The 16,064-nt window shown below is 42.0% G+C and overlaps 1 protein-coding gene across 2 annotated transcripts in view; it reads right to left on the bottom strand.

Annotated features, from left to right (window-relative positions):
* Positions 1–16,064, bottom strand: part of LOC142659523 (ligand of Numb protein X 2-like) — a 105,842-nt gene that overhangs the window by 1,082 nt on the left and 88,696 nt on the right. For both annotated transcript variants that reach the window (XM_075835733.1, XM_075835734.1), the window contains exons 5-9: positions 9,566–9,940; positions 8,787–8,963; positions 6,118–6,292; positions 2,205–2,433; positions 1,964–2,122 (exon numbers count right to left, since the gene is read on the bottom strand). In XM_075835733.1, the coding sequence (XP_075691848.1) occupies positions 1,964–2,122; positions 2,205–2,433; positions 6,118–6,292; positions 8,787–8,963; positions 9,566–9,940 (1,115 nt within the window). The remainder of the gene's footprint in view (positions 1–1,963; positions 2,123–2,204; positions 2,434–6,117; positions 6,293–8,786; positions 8,964–9,565; positions 9,941–16,064) is intronic.

Here is a 16,064-nt window from a genome sequence, read left to right as displayed (position 1 = left end):
ATACCCTAATACAGCGCCCGTAGACATGAATGGGGCCTTACTGTACCTTTATATGCCTCTAATTTTTATACAGACTTTTTCTGTTGAATTCTGTACTAATCCAAAAGAAAAAAAATTGTGACATGTTCCATCAGACACTGTATTAATTATGGGGCTTTTCTACCCAATAACATTGCTTCTAGGGTAGAACAACAACATAATATGGTACTGTACAGATTTGCAGGGACTCCATGTGCTGACAAACAACCTCTTATGGCTCCTCCTGTGTACATGAAGCTTAAAAGTGGTTTTCCGATAATCATCATCTGTCGCCTAACCTGTGTATAGGTAATAAATATGATCGGTGGGAGTCCGAAAGCTGGTACACCCACCGATCCAGTGTCCCATGTGAATGGTGCGGTACTGTGGCCAACCAAGCCCAGTACCGCTCCATTCACATGGGACACTTGTTCTCAGGATTGGCGAGGGTCCCAGCAGTTGGACCTTCACCAAGCAGACATACATCACCTGTCCTGTGCATAAGTGAGGATTATGGGAAAATCCCTTTAATGCTAATAAATTGGAAAAGCAAGATACTCGATCAATCCAATATACACTCCTCAACATTGAAATTGCAACACCAAGAACGAAAAGTTTTGGAATAGTGGAAATCACAGGATCGATAGACATGTTAATAATATGCAAATGATTAAAAATGTAAACAAAATATTCCAAGCACCTTGATTTATTCAGTATCGAGCATGAGCGCCTAACACAGAAATACATGCACTTACATGCCTTGGCATGCTATCAATGAGGTTATTAATGGTGGAGGAATATTGTGCCACACTGAATGCACTTGGACACGCAAATCATCAAGATGCGCAGCTCCCTTTGCAATTGCTAACGAATGACGTCCCAGATGTGGTCGATGGGAGACAAGACGCTGCAGGCCATGGTATCACGATTAGGCCACGCAGGCTGCTCACAGCACAAGCAACACGCGGCCTGGCGTTGTCCTGTTGGAAAAACAGCAACTGGGACACTTTGGACAAATGGCTGTACGACCGGTTCCACAAACAAATCAATGTAACGCAGAGCAGTTCGTGTACCTAAAATAAAGAGTAGAGGGGTCCGGCTCCCGTACAGTATGCTATTCCACACCATAATTCCAGGAGTAGGACCGGTGTGATGTTCCCTTGTGAAGGCCTTTTCATGGCGTTGCCCACATGATCTCCAGATCATGTCTCATAGCCCAATGTTGTGCAAACGCTTTCTGTTTGTTTGTATCGACACAGGTTGCCGCCCTAGGCTTGGGATTTGACGTACTACAAGTAAAATTGGACAAAGTTGTTAACCCAACGTCTGGGACACGCATCGTTGGACAGTCCTGACATCTCAAACTAGGCATGTAGCGATGTGCCGCAGTGATAAACTAAGGTCTCTCAGTTCAAGGATTCTGTCCCTCTCAGTTTGCGACAAGTGATAACTGGAACATCGACGAACAGGAGGCATCACACAATCATCCTACACTTGATCCGATTTTGGAGGTTCCATTTGGCTATGAAAACGATGTTTTCAAGCTGCCTTTATGACCCTCCCACATGCCACAGATTGGTGCTTGAAAATGTTATCATTTGCAGATCTTAGCGACAGCTGCTACTTCCTCGATTTGCATAACCTTACGGCTTGCCCTTCTTGGTGTTGCAATTTCAATGTGGGAGTAGTGTTTAGTTATTGCAAAGTGTGGGGAAAAAAAGAAACCTGAAGCACGTGTGTGTTTACAAACAGAAAAAATACATTTTAGGAATATTTTCATGCGAATGCTTCATAAAAAAATAAAAAAATACACACACCATCAGATTGAAAATTAATTTTGAGCAAAATGTGTATGTCACAGTTCTCAACCTTGCACCTATCAGCCATAAATGAACTCTGCATTTTCCTTTTTATGTTACAGGTTATAAACCAAAATTTCACCTACTTTAACCGTCCATCGAAAAAAGCTGGTGTAGCAGGCACTATAGTTTTGATGAAGAAAGGTTGATTCCCCTTAGTCTCCTCATAACCTCCAACAATGCTGAAACCCCAACTTTCAAAAGTACTCTTCCGTAATGAAATGTGCCGACACCAGTGCAGGGAGCTGCCACGAAGAAGAGGAAACATCTTAATACTAAAGTATAACATTGTGAGTAATACATATATTTAAACTGGTTACTACATACTTAGGAAGACTAAACCAGTGGACCCAAAGAGGAGACCAGATGCCCCCAGGGTCTCTTGTGACTTCAACACCACCTCCTTCTGAAGTCTCTCCATGTCTCTCCGGAACGACTAATTCCAGGGTCTTCAGGACCACAGCGTGTGATGCAGCATTTGACTTCAGTGCCGACACCGCATCCAGATAACTCAGACAAGTCAAGTCAACCCCATTGATACTGAGAAGCACATCGCCTATAAAGAGAAGCATATTTTTCTTCACGTTCATAAATTGTGTTGACATGCAATATACCATCTCCAGACTCTGTCAGTAGCAACTGAATGTCTACATTACCCCGAAAACTAGGGACTGAAGCAAAAGGCTTTTGATTAAAAAAAAACAAAAACACAATTTATTGTAAAAATCAGAATAAAAACGCAAAAAATATTTCTCAGACTGACAGCTTAAAACACCCACACATCACATTATTGGATGAATATAACTTAAATGCCGCAAATAAAAATAATGGAGCAGAGAAAATATATAAAGAATTTCCCATATGGTTGGAAAATAGTTAGTTAAAATAGCACCAATTACCAGTATAAGCACTAACTGGCCTAATTATTATTTGACCTAAATAGTAACAACAAGTCTTAGGGTAGGAACACACATAGTCAACCTTCGCAGCGTATCCGCCCTGAACACCGCATGGAATGCCGTCCGAAAGATCGAACCACATTGTTGTGCGTTTATCCGGCAGAATTTCCGCTGCGTAAAGCAGCGCTGGAAAGGTAACAAAAAAGTTCATACTCCACCCCCCCGCTTCTCTGCGTGCAGTCCGGCCTCCTGGGATGACGTTGCAGGTCATGTGACCGCTGCAGCCTGTGATCCCAGGAGGCCGCACTGGAGAAGAGGCAGGGAACTATAACTTTATTTATTTATTTTTTTTACTTACTTGCGATTTTCGAGGGCGGAATCGCTGTGATTCCGCCGCAAATGTCGCAACACACACCACTTTGTTGTGGGTTTAAGCACCCCATTGAATTCAATGGGCAAACCCGCAACAGAAATGCTGCGATTCCTGAGCATTAGTTTACATGCTGCGGTTGAAGAAACTGCACCGCAGGTCAATTTATGTGCATTTTTTCAGTGTGGGGACAAGATCTGTTAAAATCTCATCCACACTGCTGCTACTGTAATACGCTGTAGATTATCCGCAGTGTTTACACCTTAGGGTGTTTACACACAGTCCGGCTTTTCTTCGCGACCGAAAACCGCACAGAAAGACACATGCAATTTTCCGGCCACGCAGCATAAAACGCTGCCAAACCGTACTAGGTGAGTACACTCTTAGGCCATGTTCAAACAGTGCATATTTTGCATGCATTTTTAAGCCAAAACCAGAACTGGATCCACGAGAGCAGACCTATAAGACCTTCCTTTATATATTTGTTCTGTTTAGTTTTGTTTTAGTTTAAAAAGTACATGCAAAATATGCAGTGTGTGAACAAGGCCTAAGACTGGAATCCCACATGGCTTTTGATTGCGTTTTTACTGCAGTTTTGGAATGATTTTTGTGTGCTCCTTAATTGCTGCAAAAAACGCATGGTAAAAACTGCATGTGTTTTGCCACGTATCGCCGTGTTTTTCGGCAAAACCGTTATTACAGGTAAAGCACATTGAAACCATGTACTTCAACTGTAAGGGTATGTGCACACACACTAATTACGTCCGTAATTGACGGACGTATTTCGGCCGCAAGTAGTGGACCGAACTCAGTGCAGGGAGCCGGGCTCCTAGCATCATAGATATGTACGATGCTAGGAGTCCCTGCCTCTCCGTGGAACTACTGTCCCGTGCTGAAAACATGATTACAGTACGGGACAGTTGTCCTGCAGAGAGGCAGGGACTCCTAGCATCGTACATAAGTATGATGCTAGGAGCCCGGCTCCCTGCACTGTGTTCGGTCCGGTACTTGCGGCCGAAATACGTCCGTCAATTACGGACGTAATTAGTGTGTGTGCACATACCCTAAAAGCCACACGACCAAAAACAAAAACGCAACCAGAAAGTCATGTGGGATTCCAGCCTTAGGCTACATGCACACGCTGCGTATTTAACTGCGGAAAATACGCAGCAAAACCGCTGGAAACTGCAAGAAATTCGCAGCAAAAAAAAATAATTGTTTTTCGGTGCGGTTTTTACGTTTTGCTGTGTAATTAGCAGCGGTTTTATGCTGTGGGTTTTGCTGGGTATTTCTGCATAACTGGGGAGACAGAAATAATTTGACATACCGCGATTTCGAAAATATGCATTGCGGGTCAATTTACATCCTGAAAAATACTGCAGCGTGGACAGGAGATTCCCTGGAATCTCATTGCATATGCTGGTAACTGTATTACGCTGCGGTTTTACCGCACGTAATACACATCGTGTGCATTGACACTGAAAGGGGTTTTCCCATCCGAGGCATTTATGACATATCCCGTGTATATGTCATATATGTCTCTCATGGGAAAACCCCTTTAAAGAGGCTCTGTCACCACATTATAAGTGCCCTATATTGTACATGACGTGATCGGCGCTGTAATGTAGATTGCAGCAGTGTTTTTATTTCGAAAAACGATCATTTTTGACGGAAGTTATGACCTATATTAACTTTATTCTAATGACCTATAGCTACTTTATGCTTGGTCATATAGTAAAACACGCCCAGTTGTCCATTGAGAAACTCATTAGCATAAAGTTAATATATCAGTTGTAGTACTAAGCGGTGGCCATTTAGATGCATTGGTGACCTCATAATATCATAGTTTGTATGCCCAAAAAAATACATACGTCCATCCTATTATTCAGCAATGCTGATCCAGAGGAAGGCAAAACCCCCATGAGGCAAAATCCAATTTTCCTCATCTTAGGGAAATATTGCTTCCCAACTCCGATATGGCAATTGGAATAAATCCCTGGATAAATGACCTATCTACAGTTATCTAGTAAACATAACTTGTAATATTATTACGATCAAGACAGGCACCCAGGCCCCTTTTCAACTTCTTCAGTGAATTCACAATAACAACTTGCTCTTGAGAAGAGTGTCAATAGTCTCACTGCTCTTACAGTAAAGAATCCCCTTCTATTTTGGTGTAGAAACCTCATAGAGGATGTCCCCTTGTTATAGTTCTGGTCCTGGGTATAAATAGATCATGAGAGAGATCTCTGTATTGACCTTTGATGTACTTATACATATACTTATTAGGTCACCCCACCGTCATTTTTCTAAACGAAATAACCCTTATTTTATTAATCATTCTGGTTACCGTAGTCCACCCATTCCATTTAATATTTTCGTTTAAGCCAGACAATTTTTGGTCAGTTGATGCTAGGTCAGACCTGGTGTATAGGGGTTTTGTCATCATCATTGTGGTAAGAAACACTTCATTTTATTATCCAGCACATGAGTTTACTAGGTGTATATCAATCTACTAGGTGTTTATCACTTAATGAAATATTCGCCCATGCCAACCACACTTGCTACATATAACTGCTGCCCTTTATAGCATTTCTATATGCCCTATACTAGTATGGTTATTTTTTAGCAGATATATGGCAATGTATAAACATTGCATTTTTAAAGATTTTTGCACCATTTACAGAAATGGTAGTCTGCTAAAATTTGCGCTATTTTCATTCGAAGAAAATTTACCCAAAAACGACACTTTTTATATCACAATTTTCTTAACAGACTCTCAAAAGGGAGATGGCTGTAGTCACGTAATCAAATTTTACCACATCCAAGCCCATGTAAAAATGAAAGAAATTATGATTCTGTACATGTAAAGAACAAATCTACCTTAAAAATGTTCATTTTAATTAATTCCTCCCTGTCAGCGATTAACATAGCAGCCCATATAATCCACAAATGCCTTATCCCATATTACCTTTCTTTATTCTGCCATCTCTGAATAGACACCCCACTGGCTGAACACTGGAGACATAGATAGGGAGTTTATTCTTATGATCTCGTCCTCCTCCTATGGTAATCCCCAGAGACTCTCTTGGCTCTTTCTTCAGGTTGACCATTTTCTCCATTGCTAAATTTGCCTGAGGCAGGTCCTATATTTAATGCAAATAACACCATGTTGAGTTGTGGTTCTGCTTTGCACAGTTTGTGATGTTGACACTTGTACATACTGTATATCCTCTATACTAATCAAACACTACACTATAATAGAGTTGTCACGATACCAGAATTTGGACTTCGATACCGATACGGTGTGTAGTAGTTCAATTTTCAATACCAAAACGATACTTTGCCAACTAATAAAAAAAAAATAAGTTCTTCCACTTTCTGATGTGGGGCATGTGGTGTGATGAATTTTGAATGTGCCTCACATTAAAGATAACCTTTCACCTGCCCGTACATGTGCAGCTGAGTGCACCATGTAATAGCCAGGGCTGCACAAACCCTGGGGCACTTTACATTTTTTCCCTACCCTCCTCCGTTATTTAGATGTCGGTGCAGTTATATTTGGCGCCCAATATTTAAATAACCCCCTGAACTGTCAATGGGGCGTGTAATGGCAAGGGGGCGTGTTACTATGGCTGTCACACTGTCCAATCAGCTGTGGACAGTCTCACAGCAAGAGGTGGAGAGAGGAGAGCGTGTGTGCGCATGCGCACTCACTCACTAGCTTTCGGCAGACAAGGACAAGACTGTGTGATCGCTCACGAGAGATCACAGTCTTGTCTGCCGAGAGCTGAAGAGTGAATGAGAGCGTGTGCGCACAGCTCCGAGCTGCGCATGCACACGCTTTCCTCCCTCCAGCTCTTGACCGTTCAGGGGGTTATTTAAATATCGGGCGCCAAATAGAACGGCAACGATATTTAAATAACGGAGGAGGGTAGGGAAAAAATGTAAAGGGCCCCAGGGTTTGTGCAGCCCTGCCTATTACATGCTGCACATGTATGGGCAGGTGAAAGGTTCTCTTTAATAGTAATTAACCCCCATCATGTTTCTCAGTCATAATGGACAACATTGGGTTAATATGTAAGCTACATGATGGGGTTAATTACTATTAATGTGAGGCACGTGGAGGTTAAATTCATCACACCTCGTGCCTTAGATTAATAAGTGAAAGACGTTTTTATATTCTTTTTTTATAGCGTACAAATCAAACGCCACAAAAAATTTGTTGTGCAGGTTATTATGGCCGCTCCAATACTGAATGTGTGTATATTTTATGTATTGAGACTTATTTTAAGGTTTATTGTAAAAAATGTGCATGTGTATTTTTTTAATTTAACATCACTATGTTTTTACTTTTTTATTTGTAAACTTTAATGTACTGGCATATATCTATATACCAGTTCATTAGCCTGTGTACGGATAGGGCAAGTATGCCCTAACTACAGAAAATATGGCAAGACAGCCCTGGGGTCCTTGAATGGACCCTGGGCTGTCTGCCCATATATGGTATGTCCCCCAATCGCGTCACAGGGATTCCCTGTGTCGCGATCCAAGTGGCATCCCCCTTCTCATTTTCCCCTTGAATGCTGCATTCAGCTTTGATCGCAGCATTCAGGGGAATAGCGGCGGAGATGAAAGGGGGTAAGAATCTAACAGGTTTGGATTTTACAGGGAATAGGGCTGAGCTGCAGTACAAAACAAAAAAATTATTCTAATTTTAGACAACCCGTCTAACCTTACCAATACCTTGGGAATCAACAGCACCAGGGGCGTCTAACAGCCATTTATCAGCCCCCTCTATTAAAACATATTTGTTTGGCTGAACTTAAGCTCCTGCATCTGCCCAATATATATAACACGAGGCGGAAATGCTGAATATTTTTCCGCAGCAATTTACTCACGTTTTATGTGCGGATTTTGCTGCAGATTTCACCCCTTTCTTTATTGAAAAGGCTGAAATCCGCAGAGAACATCCAGAACGGAACGATTTTGAAAAGACGCAGCATGCTCTGATTTCTGTCCGGAAAATGTTCAGCAGCATGTGGATGATTTATTCAAATCTCATGGACACTCCACATAATTTCCATCACGTGTAAACCCATCCTTATTGGTCGGAGTATCAATTAAAGGTCTATACACATCTGAATTTGCATGTTTATAGGGAAGGCAGGAGAGATAGCGGTCGGCCACATGAGTGCTTGGCCAACAGCTTTCTCATTTGTATGCCCATCATGTAAGTCAGGTCAGAGGACAAAAAGGTTAAGCATTAAATTCCACACCTAAGGCCCGGGCTACACAAAACGAGTTTTTGTAGCGAGATTCTCCAATTTTTACTATGGAGTGACAGCTGCAGTCCACAGGGGTGCACAGAGTTGTAGCGAACGTAAAAATATTCTTCTGTACTGCAGCAGTCACTTGATTGTCCAATTTTTACAATCTCGCTACATAAAGTTTGTGTGTAGATCTGTGCTAATGCCTTCATGTTAACCTGTTCCTAATAGGGTTTTAAATTGTCTAACGTAGCTGGCCTCTAAGGAACAAGAACTGGTGCATCCCCTTTCCAATAAATGCTTTAAAGCCAGTAAAATGTAGCATCCACTTTCTGGTCACACTGTGGCAAACCATATGGTAAATAATAACCCTTTTTGTGGACTTCCTTCTACATGGATGTAGACTTGGCCTCTTGCGTGCATGGACTGGACTTTCCCCATTGCTACTGCTGCTGCTGCTTCCAGATGAAGTTGCTTCTTCATTTACTTCCATGGGCTGCATAGTACTTTGCCGAAGGACCACAAAGTTAACCCGTGCTTCACTCATCTAAAAGATGACATACAAAACAATATCAATCTGAAGTTCCATTAACAAGGTAAGCAGAGCAGATTTAACACAACATTGCAGAACTACATAGCGCAGTGTTTTAAATGAACGTTGTGTCATAAAAAAAACATAAATAATGTCATTATTAAAATAAAAAAAAATTAAGTCAAGTTATTTTCTTATGATACATTCCATCTAAAATCAAATATGGGGTGTGGGGTTAAACATGAAGAAAAGATGATTTTCAAGGCCACCATCACATCTTACAGCTGAAAACCGGCAGTTCTGTCTAGTACAGGCAAATACTGTCTCTAGAAACATCAAGCACCCCAATTTCAGTATTGAACTAAAAGATAGACTAAAAACTCTTGTACACAAACCAATAATTGGGTGATCAAGCAGAATGAACGTAAAAGATTAGCCGATAAACTGTTGCTAGTCGGCAGCACATCTCGCTGTGTAAACAGGAATATGTATGGCCAACAGTTCGTCACCCCATACTAAATGATCGTTGCTCCTTGTGAATGGAGCAAACAAGCTCTGATCTCTGGTTAAACACGGCCAATATCTGTGTACTGTCACAATGTAGGATATATTATTACCTGGATAATCTGCGCTGCCGTCTCAGGAGTCCCATGTCTGAGATCATGTCCATTAATGGATAAGACCTTATCGTTACACTTTAGTTTTCCATCCTTGGCAGCAAGGCCACCATCCAGCAAATCCAGAACAAAAACTCCAGGCACCTCTGTCTTTCTAACCAGCTTGATCCCTAGAGGTTCTGACTGATCACGCTTCAGTAGGGCGACTTGGATAACTTCTTTGCAGGCACTAGCTGTATTAGTTGCCTCTGCTTGTTGAGACCTTTGTGAGAAACCTTTCTCTTGCAGGACAGTGAGGTATAAGACAGAAGAAGGCTGCCGGAGCAGGGCGATTGCTTGGTTGTGGGACACATTGCTAAGGTTCATTCCATTAACCTGAAAATTCAGCATAGGCAATTATTATTATTAGCAAGGGATATATACTAGTAAACCACTTCCATTCATATATCTGGTAAGATTAGGAACATGTAAAAACACATATATAAAATAATTTTAAGAGAATTTTTGTGTATTGATTCATAATGTGCAACCCCATTCATTCCTAGTATCATTTACATGGGGTGCAGAGGGAAATCTCAAATAGCAGCTAATACATCACATGTAGAGTCCTCCAGGTGAAAAAAAGATCAAAGTCCTTCAAGTCCCTCTCAATATTACCAATTTAACATGACCACGATTGGCGTTAAAAGGAGGGAAGCACACTTTTTGCCTCAACATTAATGTAAAGGGCAAATACATTGAGGCTCTACTCATGGTTTCTCTTAGCTGTATATCATAAATGCCAATTTAAAGCACACCTCCACCCAAAATATCAATAATCAGGTTGTATTGGTTTTGATAACGGATCCCCTCCTCATCAGGGGTTCAGAAAGATGAATTTTGGGCTCAATAAGTAGGATCATGTACCTGCTTGTGTCATGAAATCTATAAATAGTGACCAATTTTAACTGGGGAGCGAAGGAGTAAGAGATATTTTGTTTTCATCATGTCCGACCACTTATTAGTCAAAAGCCCAAAAAAAATGACTGGTGGCAACTCCCTCCATTTATGTTCTATGGGAGTTATGGAAATAGCCGGGCAAGCGCTGCTTGACTGTTTCCATAACTCCCATGTGACTTGAATCTATAAGACATTCATGACATATCCTGTGGATATACCATAAATGTCTGCGATGGGAATAACCGTTTAAGCAGCTTTTCAGTGTGAGTACTTTGCAAACAGCAGCTCAGATGTCAGATTCTCGAATCTCAGTCAATATGATGTGGGTCATGAGGAAGTAGCAAACTGGAGTAAAGTGCAGTCAAAGCAAATTTTTTTTTTTTTTTAAGTTAAATGGAGTGGGTTGTTAATAAGATTATAATGAACACTGCCCAAAATTATGAGTTTAGATTTACATATAGTTAAGTTTAAAGAGGCTCTGTCACCAGATTTTGCAACCCCTATATGCTATTGCAGCATATAGGCGCTGCAATGTAGATTACAGTAACGTTTTTATTTTTAAAAAACGAGCATTTTTGGCCAAGTTATAACCATTTTTGTATTTATGCAAATGAGGCTTGCAAAAGTCCAAGTGGGCGTGTATTATGTGTGTACATCGGGGCGTTTTTACTACTTTTACTAGCTGGGCGTTCTGACGAGAAGTATCATCCAGCTTCTGGCAGTGCAGATACACAGCGTGTTATCGAGAGATCACGCTGTGACGTCACTCACAGGTCCTGCATCGTGTCGGACGAGCGAGGACACACCGGCACCAGAGGCTACAGTTGATTCTGCAGCAGCATCGGCGTTTGCGGGTAAGTCGATGTAGCTACTTACCTGCAAACGCCGATGCTGCTGCAGAATCAACTGTAGCCTCTGGTGCCGATGTGGCCTCGCTCGTCCGACACGATGCAGGACCTGTGAGTGACGTCACAGCATGATCTCTCGAGAACACGCTGTCTGCACTGCCAGAAGCTGGGCGTTCTGAAGAGAAGTGGATGATACTTCTCGTCAGAACACCCAGCTAGTAAAAGTAGTAAAAACGCCCCGATGTACGCACATAATACACGCCCACTTGGACTTTTACTTTAAACACGCCCACTTGGACTTTTGCAAGCCTCATTTGCATAAATACAAAAATGGTCATAACTTGGCCAAAAATGCTCGTTTTTTAAAAATAAAAACGTTACTGTAATCTACATTGCAGCGCCGATCTGCTGCAATAGCAGATAGGGGTTGCAAAATCTGGTGACAGAGCCTCTTTAAACCAGCTTGGAATAGGGCCATATAAAACAAATTCCCATTTCATTTTTTTGTATTAAAGGCATTTTCCAGCAAGTAAAAATGTATGGCCTATCCTCAGTATAGGCCATCAATAGCTGATGGGTACGACTACCGGGACCCCTGCCGTCAGCTGTTTTTAATGGGGTGCAGCGCTCGTACGAGTGCTGCTTCCCTTTCATTTCTTCTTGCTCTCTGTGAATCGCAAAAACAGATGTAGCAGAGATTCACAGGTATTGTAGCCTTTTATCCCATTCAATGAGAGAAAAGGCTGCAATACCTGTGAATCGCAGCTACATGCGTGCTGAAGAAATGAAATGAGCAAAAAAGAAATGAAGGGGAAGCAGTGCTCATACGAGCACTGCACCCCCTTCAAAACAGCTGATCGGCGAGGGTCCCTGGAGTCGGACCCCGACCCATCAGCTATTGATGGAATATCCGGAGGATAGGCCATCAATTTTTACTGGCCCAAAAACCTCTTTTTAAACTTTCACCAGAAAAACCAGGTGACATGTTGCAGATTAACTTTGTCATAATAAGTCAATTATTTCTAAATCAACCTGTAAACTTTGTGTACTCCCCAACAAGATATTGTGCTGGTGCCAAACTACAACGGTTTAATTTTTCGGTTATTAAACTACTATGTATGTTAATATATTAAAATCTAATTTCTCTCTACACACAGGGTATTTTGTATCCGTACCTATATACATGTGTATATGATATTATTCATAAAGTAGCATGTCACATCATGAGAGACTAGTTACATATACAATTATACCTTGCTAGAGGACTGAATCCTATTATTGTTGAGTGACATATATCAAACCTCACCTCGATAATGCCTATAGGGGTTTTGTGTTTTACACCCATGCCAAAAATGGAGTTCATAAACGTTGTGGACTCTTAAGTCAGTTATAAGCTGTGCTGATATGTCTGTCGCAAGGCCTGGTAAAGGGAATTATTGTCAGACACAATGCCTTATACCTAATGATTTAATACGGAACTAACAGGTAAATAAGGCAGTGAAAATAGAACCTATGGAGACTAGTGTCCGTAATTACACATAAGGAATAGGACCTGTCCTATTTTTTTACAACGGCCACGCGGTTCCGTTAAAATGTGTCAGTGTGCTATCCGTTAAAAAAACCAGATGGCACACTGAAGAAAATAACTGAAGTGGGCTTGAGGCCTAAGGGTGTATTCACACGGTGCAAATTTGCCGCGCCACATAGAACTACACGGAAAAAACTGCATGCATTTTTTACTGCGATTTGCCGCAGATTGACAGCACGGAAATTGCTGTGAAAACGCATGCCTTTTTTTGCTGTTTTCGGCCACTGGCAAAAAACGTGGCAAATCTGCACCATGACCCTTAAAATATTTTGGCATTGACAGGTTCTCGTTAAAAGGATTGTACGTTTTTTCACAACTCTGTTTCAAAAGGCTATGCAAAACTTTACAAACATTCATTTTGCTTTAAAGGGGTTGTCCCAGTCCCTAAAAATTGATGGCCTATCCCCAATATTTGATCTGTCGGTGGTCAGTGCAGGTCAGTGTTATTCACATATAGCAGGTCATATACCCTTAGGCCTCATTCACACGACAGGTTTTCCCGACCGGGTGCCGGCCGTTCATAAATCGGCCGGCACCCGGCTGCATTAGGAATAATAGACCCCTAATGGGGCTATCCACACGACCGATTTTTTGACGGCCGGGAAAACCGGCCGTCAAAAAGTAGGACATGCTCTATTTTCGCCCGGGTACCCGGCCCCCATAGAAGTCTATGGGGCCGGGTAATACATCGCCATCACCGGAATGTGTCCCGAGTGATGGCCGGGTTTTCCGTGGCTTGCGCTCTATCTCCTCCTCACAGCGCAGAGTGCATGTGAGGAGGAGGAGTTGCTGCCATTCGGACAAATGGCTACGCTGTACACTGTGTGGCAGGGCCGGGGTGTACAGCAGGTGGAGGGAGCGCTGCGCTGGCTCCCTTCCCGCTTGTTAAAAGCGCCCTGGCCCGGCGACACCTTCCATGGCGCCGCTAGCAGCTGCTGGGGCTGCTACTACTACTGTAGCGACGCCACTATAGCAGAGCAGGGAGGTATCTCCCTGCTCTGCTAGCCCCACTTTAGCTCCTTGAAGGAGCGGAATCCCTGTTTTTTCGGGGATTCCGCTCCTGGACAGAGCACTTGATGTCTCTGTCCATATCTGGGCAGTGACATCAAGGGAAACTCCTGAAGCGGAATCCCCGAACACATGGGGATTCCCTTTCAGGAGTTGCCGCTGATGTCACTGTCCAGATCTGCCCGGCCCGGCACGGATGCAAAACTTTATGCAAACCGGCCGGGCAAAATGGCAGATTTTACCGGCCGATACTCGGGCGGGACCCCGTCGTGTGAATCCCGCCTTAGACCTCATGCACATGACCGTTGTTTTCGTCGGCGTGCTGCTTTTTTTTTAACAGATGGCACACTGACCCACTCATTTCTAAGGCCCCATGCACACTACCGTGGTTTTCATGGATCCGTGTAGGGGCCGTGGGACCAAGCCACAAAACTCAGAGAAGGTCCTATTCCTGTCCGTGATGCCATCCGTTTGCGCTCTGTGTTTTTCGGAGCCGTTGTTAACGGACCGCAAAATATAAACGGACGTGTGCATGTAGCCTAAGGAGAGTCACCAGCTCAGAATACGCATCACAATAAACCCAACTATCACTTTACACTTGTAAACAACGGTTGGCATGATTTCAATGGTTAGTATTTTACCCCTCCCTGAAATTGCATCTGTATTGCTGTAACCAATGCTTCCATAATAACAACAACTGTTGAAAATCACAGAAGTGAATATCTCATGTCCACTAATCATGAAGAGGTATGTAATCTGCTCCTTGTCTCCTTTTTATACGGTAATGTACTTGCTAAAAGAGGTCATGCTGCCTTGTGGCTCTTGAGCAATTGGTATGAGACAAAATAGGACAACATCTTATTGGCATCTATATGTCCTCATTCGGTTCACATTACAAACAGACTGGTAGGTTATTAGCGCTCATCCCTAGTGCGCACCATATATATATATATATATATATATATATATATATATATATATATATATATATATAAAAATATAATATAAAAAGTGTTCACCATATATTATATTAACTGTACTACAGAAGGCACTTAGTACTCATCTCAATTACCATGTAAGAAAATAACATGGTCAGTAGTTTCTATAGGAATGTTATATTGAGGATGGAACTTCACCATATACCCTTCCCTTCCGTGAATTTATCACTGCCAGTTTAATGTGAAAGGGAAAACTTGACCGGTTGTGTAATATCAAAAGCGCATTCATGTTTGCATGCTCTGCTGTGACTCTGTAAAACATTTAACTGCTTTGCACAAAATACAGATAGAAATGTTACAGCTGCGACACAACTAGTGTCAAACCTGTGTATTTCGTACAAAATATCAATGAGTCATCAGGTGTACAGTATTATTTCTGCAGGATGCGGTCTGGTCTTGTGAAGTTGGGGTAGAAAGGGGTGCCAGTACTTAGTGTAATATACTTAGAAGGTGACGGGCAGTGTGTCTGACCAATAGACAACTGGCCAGCATGGTGCACTACATGTGACTGGCATTTCGATCAGTATTTTTCACCTGTGCACCCTTTTAATACATTGTGGCGTGTGCATCCTATTGGAAACTGGTATGGTATCCTTCCTTCGTATCCATATTTCTGAAAGACGAAGCCATGGATATGAAGTACTTTTTTTAAAATACATTTTTATTAATTTTTCAAATATAACAGTAAAAAGCAAAATAGATAGCAACAGACTATCTAATTGCAATATCCCAAAAGGTTGCTGACCTTTGGAGTGTAGAAGAGAGATTAAACGAACACCTATTGTATCTTTTTCTAAAGAGATCCATGTTAAGTTCATGTTGTCAATGTAATACTTTCTAACATCTGGAACTCCCATGCCCCCAGCAGTCCAGGGTCGGACCATAGTGGAGAAACAAATACTAGGTTTCCTCCCAGCCCAGATAAAATTGGTAAGCAAACTTTGTAGCTTGCGTAGGAAGGCCGTAGATACAGGAATTACAGTATTTTGAAAAACATAAAATAATTGTCGGTATCGTTTTAACAATGGCTGTTCGACCTGCTCACAAAATCATGGGTTTTAGAAAATACCTCAAGGAGGCGGGTTATCTTAGGCAACAGGGAAAGACAATTCTTAACA

This window comes from Rhinoderma darwinii, chromosome 8 (assembly GCF_050947455.1).
Source record: "Rhinoderma darwinii isolate aRhiDar2 chromosome 8, aRhiDar2.hap1, whole genome shotgun sequence".
In the NCBI taxonomy this organism is placed as follows: domain Eukaryota; kingdom Metazoa; phylum Chordata; class Amphibia; order Anura; family Rhinodermatidae; genus Rhinoderma; species Rhinoderma darwinii.
Note: the sequence above shows the minus strand (reverse complement) of the source record. Positions and strands in the feature narration are given on the sequence as shown.